We start from the raw sequence: 15,144 nt of genomic DNA, 5'->3' as shown, positions 1-15,144 counted from the left end.
ACGCCCGGCTAATTTTTTGTATTTTTAGTAGAGATGGGGTTTCACCGTGCTACCCAGGATGGTCTCAATCTCCTGACCTCGTGATCTGCCCACTTTGGCCTCCCAAAGTGCTGGGATTACAGGCGTGAGCCACCGTGCCCGGCCTCAACACATATTTACAGGTGCAATAAAAGAATCAGATTATCTGTTTTCCATTTTCAAATGATCAATAACATACAATTCATGGGAAAAAATATAAATCTTATACATGTGATATTTCTTGGTTACAGAATTTTGTTCTCATAAGAAATGAAACATACTCATGCCAAAGGCTGTTTCAGATACTGTCTCCCACTGCACACTCACAGCCAAACCAATGCCATTAGTTCGAGATACATTTAAATACACGGTCCTATTGGCTTCTTCGATGTCTATGGAGGTGGCGCTAAAAGAAATACATGGATTGTGGAAAGCAGAGAAAGTACATATTCTACATATTTAAAATATATATCATATTGCTAGCATATACTTAATACACTTTTACATTTATACAATCCAAGAAAATATTGAAAATCAGTTACTTCAGTAACTTCACACTATATATTCTGAAAAACAAATAAAATTGTCATTCTTATGTTTCTTCACATATGTATGAAAAACACTTTATAGGAAAAAATAAGTCAGTAAATTAACATATTAATGAAACTAGATTAAAATATTTTATGATATAAAAAATAAATATGTCAGCTTCTAGAAGAAATTTTAAAACCACAATCATGTTAATATATGTTTGAAGAGTCATTCATTTTGTTTGAGTAGTGAAGTCTACTTTATATTATTTCTTGCTTTTCATTATTTTTAAAAACACAAAATAGTACAGACCTTTACCTGGAAGTGTGAACTCCAAGAAAATAAGAATTCTAGTAACAACATTCTAATAACAGGGTGAGTTTAGGTTTTTGATACTCCCAGTTAGGAGAGTAATTAGTCTCTGTAGACCTATCTTTTCTACAGTTCATTTTAAAAATCCTTTTCAAAATAATTAGACATCAATTTCCTTCTGCATTTTCTTATGCAAAAAATATTCCCTACTTATAGGTTCAGAAGGGATAATTTCCTTATGAATAAACTATACCTATTTTCAACTGCAGAGATACTGAATAGCCCCAAAGGGGCCTGGTTTTGCAAAACTGTTATCAGGGTTTGAACACGTGCCCCTAGTCTAGCACCACCAGTTGGATTAAACAAGGTGCAAACAAAATACTCATCCATTTCTGGTTCCGCATCTAATATGGCAGATATGTGTACAGCCTGAAAACAAAATCAAAAGATAAGGTTACTAGAATACAGTATTTTTTGTAACACACATATAGAGAAATCTACTAAACATTTCTGACAACAAAATACCATGTTTTGAAAAATACCATCTCACTTTGATTTAACACTGATTCCTATAATGTGATGGTTACACCTGTTTCAGGTTACTACTTTTAGGATTTTCAACTTTGTGATATATTGCACTGAAGTGTCCAAAAAACATTTAGTGCATTTTAAAATAACATTGATTAAAAATTACATCTATGTCTTCATTTTTGTGAACTTTTTGTCCTGCTCTGGCTACATAATTTGATTAATCTCATTCTAATCTAGGGTTCACTGTTAAAAAAACAGTTGCAGTCATAGCAGGCACAAATTAGAAACATCCCGAATGTTCATCAGTGGGAGTACAGACAAACCAATAGTGGTCTATTTTATAAAATGCTACTCAGTGATTTAAAAAAAATGTCCAACTACTGATGCATGCAACCACACAGACTTAAAAATTATATTGAGTGAAAGAAGACAGACACAAAAGAGTACACACTGTATGATTCTATTTATAGGAAGCTCAAGCAAAATGAGTCATCAATGATAGAAATCAGAAAGTAGTTTCCTCTGGAAAGGGGAAGAGACAAGGGGAATCTTCTCGGTGATGATATTTATTTATTTATTTATTTATTTATTTATTATTTATTTATTTATTTATTTATTTAAAGGAGTCTCATTCTGTCACCCAGACTGGAATGCAGTGGCACTCTGTTCACTGCAACCTCTGCCTCCCAAGTTCAAGTTATTCTCCTGCCTCAGCCTCCTGAGAACCATTACAGGTATGCACCACTAAACCTGGCTAATTTTTGTATTTTTAGTAGAGACAGGGTTTCACTATGTTGGCCAGGCTGGTCTCGAACTCCTGACCTCAAGAGATCTGCCCGCCTAGCCTCCTGAAGATTACAGGTGTGTGCCACTATGCCCGGTCTTAATGTTAAATATTTTAATCTAAGTGGTAGTCACATGTGTGTATGTATATATCTTTAAAGTCACTAAGCCATATACTTAAGATACTTAAGATTGTGTTTTTTACTGTTTATACTTCAAAACAAAAACTTTTTGGAATAAAAGCAATTATGTCAGTTAAATTTATTTAATCCAATTTGTTCTAACATTTGTCTAATAAAAATAAAAGTATATACATATACTGTGAAAAAGGAGTCTTTTATGAAAAAGTCACAGTAAAAAATATAAAACAAACAAAAAAATAAATTTAAGAAAAATTTAAAAGATGAAAAAACATGAATAAAGCAATAGAAAATGAATAAAATATTTCAAATTTGAATTTTTATATGCATATTTAAAGATTTAAATGTAAGTGACCTTGCACAAACCAATTAAGGTTTTAAATTTCAAAAATGTGAAAAAAAACATGAAAATGAATATGCATTTGCAAATGTGCTGAAGTTACATAAACTGATCTTTAAAAAAAATTATTAGATGGACTGTTTTAGACAAAATAGCTTCAAATCTATTATTTTAGATTTATTATACTTTATATAGCTGGCTTGAAAAATGCCTAAAGCTAATATAATTAGCTATTTTAAACTTAAACTGTTTTAAAAAATAAAGTTTAGTAGCAGGAACAGAAAATTGTTAATATATAGAAAAAGGTTTTGGAAGGTAAACTGTGAGTATAGATCATATTTATAATTAATCTCAAATCCAGCATTTTTTCCTCCAATAAACTATTCCTGTTGTCAAACAAGCAGTCTGAAGTAAGCAGTTACATTTTGTTCAACAAAAATGTGGCAAAAGGAAAACGACTCGCTGGGACTTAATGCTTACAAAAATTGGCTTGGGTTTTCTTTTATATGGTTTATATACAATATAAAGTGACATATGCAATTTAAGTGTGCTGAAAATTTAAAATAGCCATACATATATTTTCTTTATTATTTACATATTCTTCTACCCTATTAATAGTAAAATGTTCCACTTGCACTTTATACAGAGTAAACAGAACTATAGCACTTGTCACATAGTAATTGAAGCATGTCTTTATCTATCACCTAAGTTGGAAGAATTGTTTTTTCATTCTAGGACTTGAGTGCTCATCTAAGAGAAATTTATTTTATAAATATTAAAGATAAACTTCCATTCTCATTAAAGCTTCTTACTGTACCTTGAATCGAATACCTTCTTCTAAAACAATATAGCCTTTGGAAGGAGTCAGATCTTTAGATTCATTTGAGGAATTCACTTCTGTCACAATGAACTGAACTGTCACAGTTCCAAACAATCCTTGTGCAGGTTCCCGAACAATGTACAATACTGCAACACTCTCCTGGACGTAGAGAGCTGTTGGCTCTCTTAGGAAAAAGTGCTCACTGTTGTTAAATGATAGAACTCCAGGGCCGTCATCATTAGCAAGGACAATAATTAAGGCTGCCAAAATAAAAATATTAAAGCAACAAATGAAAATAGATTGGTTATAAATGCTAAAAATGTGTGGATGTCTAACTGAAAACTAGGCCAACTCTTTACCTAAGGTGATTGTTTTAAGAGGATCTTAAAAATGACAGAATTTTTCAAAGCATTTAATAAAATTCCATATTCACTCATGATAGAAAAATAACTCAGTAATCTTGGGATAAAAGGCAGCTTTCTTAACCTGATGAAGCAATCTCTCAGAAGTCAACAGCAAATATCAAACTTAATATTGAAACATTAGCAGCATTCCCACTAAAAACAGAAGCAAAATAATAATGTCTGTCATAATTGCTACTATTTAACAGTGTCCCAGGGCTACCAGCCAGATAACACTTGTAAAAGTAGTGGAAAGAGTCAGAACTATCACTATTTTCTAGATGACATGATTGTCTACTAAGAAAATGCAAGAGAAAATATTAGAACTATAGTAAATACACAAAGCAAGCTGAGTAACCTTCACAAATCAAGAGTGTTCTATTTTTTACTGTCACTTATATTAATAATAATTGAAACTAATACTATTAAGAACTTGCTAATTGCTTAATCTATATTAACTCTCTTAATTCTTACAATAACCCTATGATATTGATTACATTATTATTCTCATTTTACAGAACCTATGATTGAAGCATAGACAGGTAAATTGAAGAAGTTTACATGCTGGGAAGTGTCAGGAAGTCCGCTTAAGATCATACATTCTTAAAGACTATTATAATATCTCTAGAGATCAGCTATTTAAAACAAAACAAAAAAAAGGAGACCTTATTCACAATAGCAACAATACTTAGAAATTAGCCTAATGTAAAAACTATAAAACCTATATGAAGAAAATCACAAACTTTTAATGTATGTAGCAGACACCGTCAGCACCTCACCTATATCCCCTTCAGCCACTCTAAAGTGACCTGCAGCAGTTCCTATTTGTCCAGTGATCTCTCTTTACCTGAAGAGAGCATCAGCCCATGCAGGAGTAAAATCACAACTGTTGCAAATTTAACACCCAAGAGCAACTCTCAAATGATCAGAAATAGGAGTCAGTGAATGACCAGCCCAGATTTCCTTCCTTGTCATGGGACAATCCTAAGCTTTATTCAACCTGGTGTCTAAGACGGACCCCAGCAGGACTGAGTGTCAGTTGCCCACAGCAGTACTGTTCATTAGGACATCATCTATCAACTTTCCTCTCTCTCTTTCACCTCCTTATTTCTCATCAGGCCTCCACAGATCACCTCTCAAATAAACTAAATTCTTGTCCTAATCCTTGTCTTATAGTTTGGTTTTGAGAGAACACAAGGGAAGGCAATGGTATAAAAGATTTGAATTACTGGAGAGGCATTTTATATTTCTAAATTGCAAAACTCAATATTATAGTGATGTCAAATACATCCAAATTAATCCATAATTCTAATTCAACAACAGTTAAAATTGTTTGTTTTATAGATCTCAGCTTGAATCTAAGATATGAAAGAGACTTTTTTAAGGAATAGGTGAGATAATTTATAGAAAGAAAAAGAAAAATATTTGACCTGCAAAACTAGCAAAATGTACTTCAAGGTTATGATAAATAAAACAGCATGCTATTAGCACATAAATAGGCAAGTAGAACAAAACAGAGTCCAGAAAAACGAAAGGTAGATGGATAAAAAAAGGAAAAAAAGAAGGGTAGATATTTCATGTTGAAAATTGATGTTTCAATTCTCTGTACAATATTATGATGTTTCCATAATATTGGATGTTTCATTCGCTGTACAATATTAGGGTATTTTAGAAGAAAAATGAAGTTGCATCCTTGCCTCACACACTACCAATGAATACCTTCCTTATATGTTCAATAATGTAAATATAAATCAAAACTATGAAAATAGTAGAAAAATATAGTAAAATATTTTATGACATTTGGGTGAAAAGACCTAAGTAAGCAGGAGTTAAAAGCATATCAAAATATTTGATATTTTAAATTTAAAAAATTTTATGAGACATTATAATAAAAGATAAATGACAGAATGGGAGAAATATCTGTAATATATTTAAGAGGCAAAGGGCTGAATTCAAAATATATTACTATTCCTACAAACCAATAAAGCAAAAACCACAGGAAAGTATATAAGGGATACAAAAAACAGAATCACAAAGAAAAAAAAAAAAACCAGTGTCAAGCTTATTAACAAACAGGACAATGAAAGAAAAAATTACAATAATGCATAATACAACCACATATTTTTCAGTCATTAGAAATGGCATATGAAAATTTAAAGATTAAAGAAATTGCTGGGAAGGATATGGAGAAACTGTTGTATATGTACATAGTTGGAGTGTAACTAACACAGAAGGCAGTAGATTAGTTCTTTCCACTCAACATGCATTGTACGCAACAGATGATCTTAATTATCCACATATACAAAGATTTATGTAAAAGGATATTTACTGAAACTTTATAAGGGTTTGGAAATAGTCTCAAGGTCAATCAATGGGGCACAGTTTAATAAACAACTCACTGTCAAAGCACTTATTGCTCTGAAGAATTTTTTAATCTTTAAAAATATAAAATTACAAAGTAACCTTGGCAGCGCTCAATAATCTATTCATTTCTCCTGCTCATGGAAGTGGGCATGTAAACTATGTAATTTCAATCAGATTTATATGAGGACCTTGTAGACATGCATGAATGAGAATACTCTCTCCTGTTATATGAAATGCAGAAGAATGATCCTGATCACCATCTCATGACAATGAATAATGTTAGCCTTGCAATGAAGCCAATATTCCAAAAGGCAAAGAAAGGAGACAGAAAACCTCAGGATCTTTGGCAGAATTAAGTCCTGCTCCTGTGTCATCTAAAGCCATATGTCTCTGTACCCTCAGGTTAAATAAACCAATAAATTATATGTGTTCAAATCCATTTGCATTGGGTTTTCTGTTATTTGTACCTAGACTATTCTCAACCAACACATGGTATCCATTCATATAACCATTTACCAACCCATTATGTTTTACGAGAAAATGATTTGATCTTACACGTATACTCTGAATTTGAAAAATAGCCACAACCTCAAAAAAATAAATAAATAAAAAATAAAAAGGCTTCTGGGGATTTAGAAATATCAATGTATTTTATCAATATAGCAAGAAAAGTTAAAACCAATCCTGGGGCTACTCAGAATTCTTTCATATTTTCTACCACAAATCAAATTTCTCCATAAAGACCAATAATTTAGGAATGCAAATATTCATCAAATTAATTTAAAAAAAAAAAAAAAAACCTGCTCAGCCACTGACTAAAACAGGAGTTTGAAGGGTCAGTCAGCATTCAATCCTTGAAATCCACCTGGCTTGTCTATGATCAGAAGGAATGGAAGTGACTTTTTAAGAGCTCTTGCAACCTTAAAGTTCTGTATGTTCCCGAGTTTTCTCCTTTGTCTCTTTCTTACCTTTTCTAAACAGTCAGCACAATACCTACCAAGCAATGGAGTAGAACGACTCTTAGCAACAATACCTAACTGTTCCAATCAAAGAATTATGGCTCCCATAATCAGTCTGAAGTATCAGTACACCTCAACACTATGCAGAAATACTACAGAGTAGATGACACTAAAGGAATTACCTTTGTAATTCCTTCTATTGCTAAGTAGGAAACCAGAGCAAAATTCAAATTCCAAAGGAAAGATATCTACAAATTAAATAACCCTACAATAACTGAGGAAATAATATTATCTGTAGTATCAACCTACTTTTTTTGTCTTTTACATACATGCATATATACACCAATATACACAAGCTAGAGCCACTGTTATAGAGACACAGAAATTCTGAAATTCTCTAACTTAAAATCACTCTCATTGTAAGCACAGAAAACCATCAAGACTTTTTAATCCCTTTACATCTTCCCCCATATTAAGGAACCCAGCATGAAGGAGAGGAAGCTGTTTATAAGAAATTATTAATTACCTATTGTATTTTTCCCTAGCTCTAGTCCAGGAGAAGGATTTGTTAAAATCAGCTGAAATTTTTCATCTCTTTCTGGAATGTCATCATCAAGAATCATGATATTGACATTTTTATACCTTTCTCCATCAGCAAAATGAAGAATCTGGTCAAAAAGGTAAAAGAAGACAGTATTATATTTATATACACTCTGAGTTTCCATAGAATGTTTGCAAAGAAATACAATATAGTTGCGAAGGTAAAGAATAAGCTATTTTACATTGAATTTTGTTTCCTTATTTTTTGGTTTATATCTTTTTATTTAAACCGTCAACATTAAGTTTAAAAAGTAAAAATTATGAGGGGGCTGGGAGCAGTGGCTCATGCCTGTAATCCCAGCACTTTGGGAGGCTAAAGGGGGCAGATCACTTGAGGCCAGGAATTTGAGACCAGCCTGGCCAACAAGGTGAAATACATTAAAAATATAAAATACATTAAAAATACAAAAAAAAAAATTAGCCAGGCATGGTGGTGGCCACCTGTAATCCCAGCTACTCAGGAGGTTGAGGCAGAAGAATTGCTTGAACCTGGGAGGTGGAGGTTGCAGTGAGCCAAGATTGTACCACTGTACTCCAACCTGAGTGACAGAGTGAGACTCTGTCTCCAAAAATTATGAGGGAAGAGAAGAAAATAAACATTTGACTAAGAAATAAAAGGCATGAAGGGATCAGATAAAAGTATTTTAAAACACTAAAAGTGTTTCAGTGAGCAAAAACAAAGAAATAAGAGCTAAAATTTTCAAGAAGTATGAGAAACATTCTGGGAAGACTATCAAATGATATAAATTCTTTAATATTACAGCTTGTATTCTCCAGTATCAAATACTGTAATGAAATAGTTAATGCATACATAATAATATTTAGAATAGTAAAATAGTGAAGGGAACTATTTTACCATGTGGAAATCTTCTGTCCTAATTTACTTTGAAATATGTAATGATTTATTAAGAATAATTTATTTATATGGGACCTAAATCACTGTAATTCTTAAGGAATAATGATTATAAAATAATTTGTAAAAGTCATCTGTGATAGATTTTGAGACCCACCATTGGGGTGAAGATATAATCCAGCCCCAGTTGTGCTTCCAAATTCTGAGCATACACAAACAAGGAAACATGGCCAAGAGCTTCTCTGCTCCTCTGGGCTACCAATGTTAAATTTCCATGGGTTTCATTTACTTCAAACCTATAATATAGTTTTAAAAAAACATTATTTTTTCCCTTATAAACTTTTATTTGGTAGACAGTAAAGAATACGAAACCCAGAAGAGGACCCTCACGTAGCCTTGGCCTTACCTGCTGTGTTGCCATTCAATTACACCTCGGGCCCCATCATTGGCATCGATAATAATTTGTGCAGTCAAACCTTCTGAATCTAAAAAAATAGAAACATATCTTAAAATACATAAAAATGATTAAAAATACTTTTTGATATAGGATTTAAAGACAGTCCCTTTGAAATTATATAACTCCTAATGTACAGGTATTATAAAAATTACTCAAAAGATATTTAAGAAAATAAAGAGACAATGTTTATCATATCTGAATAAGGACAGTTTTGGCTAACAAAAGCCACTGGTTTATAGAAATTTAATCAACTGAGAACAGTATAAAATAATTAACAACTGAGATTACTGTTTTGTTTCTATTATTTTAATTAGTTAAAACATATTTGGCATCTCTGTTCTATAATATCACTGTTTCAGGAGGAAAGGAAAATGGGGACAGTTGGAAGGAGCAGAAAGAGCAAAAAAAAAAAAGAAATGAGAAGAGAAGCACAAGGAATGGTACAGAGAAAAATACAGGCATGCAAAAGAGACACAGAGAGACAGGGACACAAACCGAAGCTAAGACACATGGGAAAGATGGGGAAAAGGTTTGGTGAACTCAAGAGAGATTAATATCAAAGTAAACTTATCTTTCCCTTTTTATTTTTATTCTGTCCACCAAACTTAGTATGTTACCAATACCCTAAAATATTAACTAACCCTGCTCCTGGTTGGCTTTTTGGTTTCAGTCTTAAAATATTACTAACCCTGCTCCTGGGCTAGTCTTAAAATATTAACGAATCCTGTTCCTGATTGGTTTTTTGGTTTTGTTTTGATTTTTGTTTTTAATATTTTGTTCTTTACCTTTTAAATTTCAGAGGTACCACCTTAGTCTAGGACACTTATGATAGCTGCCTGGATGGGGAAAGGGTAGGGAGAGTGTAATTCTCTGTAGAGAGAAAAGAACAACACTGTCCAGGAAAGCATATAAAATCAGGGTTTGTGTCCATCAGATAAGAGGCTAAAAAGCAGAGATTCTAAAATCAGGCCACACCATTGAAGACAGCTCTACCACTCCATAGCTGTGTGATTTGGGGCATGTTACTCAGCTTCTCTTAGCCTAAGCTACCTCATCTATAAAATGAGAAGATGTAAGTAATGACATTATCAACGGACAAAGCACTTGAAATAGGAGCATTAGAAACCACTCAACAGAAGTCAACTATTCAAATTATCTCAGTAAGAGGATGAAAGAAATCTGAATTGTTTTTGTTAGTTGTCTTAGTGTGAATAATAATTATCTTGTAATAATACCTGATGTAAACAGCCTACTCATTGGAATCATCTATTTCTTTAGTAAAAGAACTGAAACTATTCAAACAATAGGTTAGAAACGGATTATTTCCTTTCAATATTTTCAAAGTTATCACAGTGAGCTTCAGAAATGTATAAGGAATGCCTGTTCCCCAGGCCACTGCTCCTGGCCATGCTTCTCTTCCTTTAACCCAAGTTAACTTTCCCCTGTCCAGCACTGCTTCTAACCAATTCAGCACCACCCTCTATTGGGCCATCACACCTACAGGCTTCAGACAAAATTGCCCAGTAGTAAATGTCCATACTGAAAATAGGAGTTTGTGTTTAAACAGGAATACATCTTTTCAAAGGAATCTAGATAAGTTTGTACCAAGGTTCAAGTTTTACCTTTCAGTCTGTAATGAATTAACTGATTCTTTTCTAAAAGCATGAAAAGAAAAAGAAAAAAGGTCAAAAGAGAAGCAGAGAACACAACAAAGCAACAAAGAAGCAAACAACAGCACTGCTTAACCTGAAAGAAAAGAAAAACATCTGAGAGTTTGGAGATCTAATGAAAACAGCTAATTTTAAAAGATAATGAAAGAAAAGTACCTTCCAAAGAACTATTTTGAGGATTACGAATTTGTTTATAGAATAGTTGTAAAATTTAAAGAACATCACACAATAATTTTTAATGTCTTTACATTGTTCAATGTAAAAATTGCAATATATGAGAGTATCAAAAATAAATATAAAATTCCATCATATTTTGACACATAGCCAAGATTAACAAAACAGCACAATGATCACTTCTGATTCAAAAACAAAGTTTCTTCATTTCATGTGAAGTGAGTAAAAAGAAAAAAACAAGAAACCCCTCATACCTAGTCTGGGAGGAAATGAAGTTGAAGCAGCCATGATAAGTTCAACATAAGTTAAATTTACCAGGAAATACTCTTCTAGCTCTGGTATATCATCCTGAAAAAAATCACACCATTAAATTCCTTTAATTATACTCTCAAAGTAACCCTCAGAAACCGTTTTTAAGTTAAACTGTGTAATTAGTATACAGAAGATACAAAAATGCAATCATAAAGTAGACATCTAAATTAGAAAGAATAAACATAAAAGTATTAAACTTATACTTGGGTGTATAGGAAGTAATTAGGCTGACGCATATGAAACCACTTAAGTATTTTAACATTTTTAACCTAGATTTATAGAATATGTAAGCCAATTTTATAAATATCTAAGCCTAATTATTTTAAGCATAGCATGAACAAAACACTTTAAATTACCATAATATCCAATGTGTAGAAGGAGGAATATAATACCACGAAAAAAAAAAAAAAAGGGCTTTGCAGTTCAAGGAGGCCTAGTACCAAATTCTATAATTTTAAGTAAGTTACTTAAAATTACTTAGCACTCCAATTCTACTATCTCTATACTGGGGCAATAATAGATCCTTTGGGTGGGAGACTGTAATAATGATTACAAATCATGTGTGTAGAGTGGCCTAGAGAAAATGCTTTAAAATTAATGGCTATTATTATTAATCACTAGTCCATATAATAGCAATGAAAACAAGGCAGGTACTACAAACATAAGGATTAGCAAAATCCATGTCAAGAATGATCAGCCAGCCGTCAATATTTACAAAGAAACACAATGTGTGTGTATATTTATGCGTATATGTCAGCACACACTCACCAACATATGCTTTTCTCCTCACTTTATTTAATGGAGTCATGTTTCCATGTGAACAAATATGTGAAAATCATGGTCTCTAGATTGTCTTATGCAATATATGGGCCAATATGAGTTATAAGGTCAGTGACACAGAAGGACTACTGTGCCTACTCCTACTGTCCCCCACCCCCCATGCAATAACTCCTCCCTACCACTCCCCAGGGCAGCTTGTTCCTATATACATAGCCCTGCAGTCTCTTAATCTAGTGCTACTGAGGGAGCAAAAAGGGTTGCAAAGAGCTAGGATGAAATAAAGGTGGAACCAAAAACCCCATGTTCAAAAAAACCTAGACTCCTCAGAGAAAAGAAGGACAACTGTGTATTCTCTGCTTTAAAACCTAACATATGTAAGGAATAATCAATCCATTTATTTATATTGTTATTAATAAAGTATACATTTGAAAGATAACTTAATTGAAAGCTTTATCAAATCTCGTGTTATATCCCGTATACTGACATAGTATTACCTTTTATTTTACAGCTTTGGGATTTTTACACTGTTATATTAGGTCCAGTGCCACAGTCATCAACAAAGTAAGTTACTGACTTCAGAAGGTACATGGTTTATACCACTTATAATTTGGTAAAAGAACAGGCCTCCAAGATAATAAAATACATTTTAAAATAGAACTCCTAAAATACATAGGAATTGAAAAATATTTTTTCAACTGCAATATTCATGCTTTCTCCCTCTTTCCCTTCCCCTGTCCTACACACCATCTCCCACTCCCTCCATGAGTGCCATTTTTATAAACCTCTTGGAAATGTATTTAGGTAACTGATACACTAAGTCTCAAAACCACATGAGATTCCGCAATGTGAAAAATTATTTAAAATACAATTTCAATCACTAATGATTATGTTAAGTTTAACATAATCATAATTGCATATTGTGCCATCTGCCTCTAGTGAGTCTCTCCCTATCTCTAATTTAAACGGTCCTACTACCAACAAAGATTCTGACATACATGTATTTTCTGGTCCAAAGAATCCTATGGAGTAATCAAAATACTCCTTGAAACCTCATAGGTCTATGACATCTTAAAGGGGACTACCCTAAGAAAATTCTTTATCATGGGTATGTCTATAATAAAATACATAACAGCAGGCCAGTCGATCTAAATAAGAACAGAAACCCCTGTATGATTAAAAAAAAACAAACAATAACAACGAAATCAAGAAAAGGAATAAGATGATTTAAAGGTACCATCAAGGGGAACCAAGCAGAAAAGAATTCACTAAGTTTCTAGTATTATAATTGTAGAGTATCCAAACCTGATATTAAAGTCAGAGTATTTTTTTTTTTTTTTTTTTTTTTACAAATAGAAAAAACTCAGGTAGACTTAGTTTTCATGAAACTTGATGTCTTAAAATGCAAAGTTACTAGAATTGTCTTACTAAATGTTACTACTTATATGTTATAGACTCTTCCATCAATTTCTACCTTCTATGTAGTTACTTCAGGTTTAATACAATAGTAAGGAAAAAAATAGGAGTTTTACCTCAAGAATGGTAATGTTGATGGCTGCTGCTGTTTCCCCTTCTTCTAATATCAGAAAGCCAATGACAGGGACAAAATCAACTTCTGGCTCTGCTAGGTTTCCTACTGTTTGGTTCTTCAGACTCAGCATTCCAGGAACCGTGGTATATGTGACATTGATAGCTCCTAATTGAATAGGTTGGAAAAATGTTTCATAATTCCCTAAACGTTTACAATAATGTCCCATTGTGGATTTTTTGCCTTTCCTAAAAGCACCTTCAGTAGCTAGTATTACTGTTCCCAATTCCTCACCCCTTCCTATATCCATAATCTTTACCATGTGATGGCTCACAGGTGTCTCACTGTGGGAAAAGCATATTTCCCTGCCTCTAGACTTTGCATTTGGATATGTGACTTGTTTTGGCTAACAGAACAAGGTAAAAATGATGATATGCTGGTTCTAACCCTAGACCTCAGGGGGCCTTACACATTTTCACTTGGTCTTTTGTGCTACCACTGGTTCCAGGAGAAGAATGACAGACATATGGAATACAGCCACCCATGACCAAGCCCAGCATAGATTAGTAGACCCACAGACAGCCTAAATTACTGTATGCTGCTGAAGTGTTATATTTGTTAATTACACAGCATTTCTGTGAAAACAGAAAATTCCTTTAATCTTTTCAAAAATAAGGAAGTTATAATGTTCTGTCCTGAATGAAAAAACATTAATTTTCTCTTGTCACTGATTTATTTTAGCAATGGCTTTCATCCACACAAGTAGAATGTTAATAAGCACCTGCCTGGAAAACCCATTCATTCTAGAGTAACACAAACCTAGAGATCCAAATTCTCTGTTGATGAAAAGCTGAATTGTTATGTTAGCCTCTTGTAGTAACACAAATCTTGATGGAAGAGCAAAATTTAAAACTCCATGTGGTTCATCACTGGCTTCTACTGTGAGGACAGCTGCATATCCTTGAGCATCAAGCAGGGCGATTCCTGCTGGTGGAACTCCTAAAAATATCAGGGAGGAATCTACCAGTGATTTGGCATTAGCTTTTAATCATTGGAAATATAACCTCACTCTCTGAAACATTAAGGTAATCAAAAGTGTTCTATTTACTTCTCTAACAAATCTTCAGGTTAACAAAAGCCACATTCCATTTTTCTTTCAGGTGGAAGATCATGAATTTCTTCACTTCACATATTACTGTCATTATTAGTTTATATTGGTTATCAGAATTACAGAAACTGAGTAGAAATTGAGGAAGGTACCCAGATAATTTGCTTAAAAATGACTCAATTTGGGCTGGGTGTGGTGGCTCACACCTGTAATCCCAGCACTTTGGGAGGCTGAGGCAGGCTGATCACGAGATCAAGAGATTGAGACCATCCTGGGCAACATGGTGAAACCCTGTCTACTAAAATACAAAAATTAGCTGGGCATGGTGGTGCACGCCTGTAGTCCCAGCTACTTGGGAGTCTGAGGCAGGAGAATCGCTTCAACCCAGGAGGCAGAGACTGCAGTGAACCGAGATTGCACCACTGTACTCCAGTCTGGCGACAGAGCGAGACCCTGTCACAAAAAA

At 33.3% G+C, this 15,144-nt stretch overlaps 1 protein-coding gene across 1 annotated transcript in view; it reads right to left on the bottom strand.

The window, feature by feature from the left end:
• ADGRV1 (adhesion G protein-coupled receptor V1) overlaps nucleotides 1-15,144 on the bottom strand; it is a 605,676-nt gene that overhangs the window by 438,577 nt on the left and 151,955 nt on the right. Inside the window, exons 37-45 of the mRNA XM_011944259.1 lie at nucleotides 14,390-14,569; nucleotides 13,575-13,738; nucleotides 11,208-11,301; nucleotides 9,059-9,137; nucleotides 8,810-8,948; nucleotides 7,726-7,867; nucleotides 3,473-3,735; nucleotides 1,115-1,290; nucleotides 300-424 (exon numbers count right to left, since the gene is read on the bottom strand). Coding sequence (XP_011799649.1) covers nucleotides 300-424; nucleotides 1,115-1,290; nucleotides 3,473-3,735; nucleotides 7,726-7,867; nucleotides 8,810-8,948; nucleotides 9,059-9,137; nucleotides 11,208-11,301; nucleotides 13,575-13,738; nucleotides 14,390-14,569 — 1,362 coding nt within the window. The remainder of the gene's footprint in view (nucleotides 1-299; nucleotides 425-1,114; nucleotides 1,291-3,472; nucleotides 3,736-7,725; nucleotides 7,868-8,809; nucleotides 8,949-9,058; nucleotides 9,138-11,207; nucleotides 11,302-13,574; nucleotides 13,739-14,389; nucleotides 14,570-15,144) is intronic.

The sequence above is a fragment of the Colobus angolensis genome, unplaced genomic scaffold (genome assembly GCF_000951035.1).
Source record: "Colobus angolensis palliatus isolate OR3802 unplaced genomic scaffold, Cang.pa_1.0 Scaffold23, whole genome shotgun sequence".
Lineage (NCBI taxonomy): Eukaryota > Metazoa > Chordata > Mammalia > Primates > Cercopithecidae > Colobus > Colobus angolensis.
This window is presented reverse-complemented; position numbering and strand designations above follow the sequence as displayed.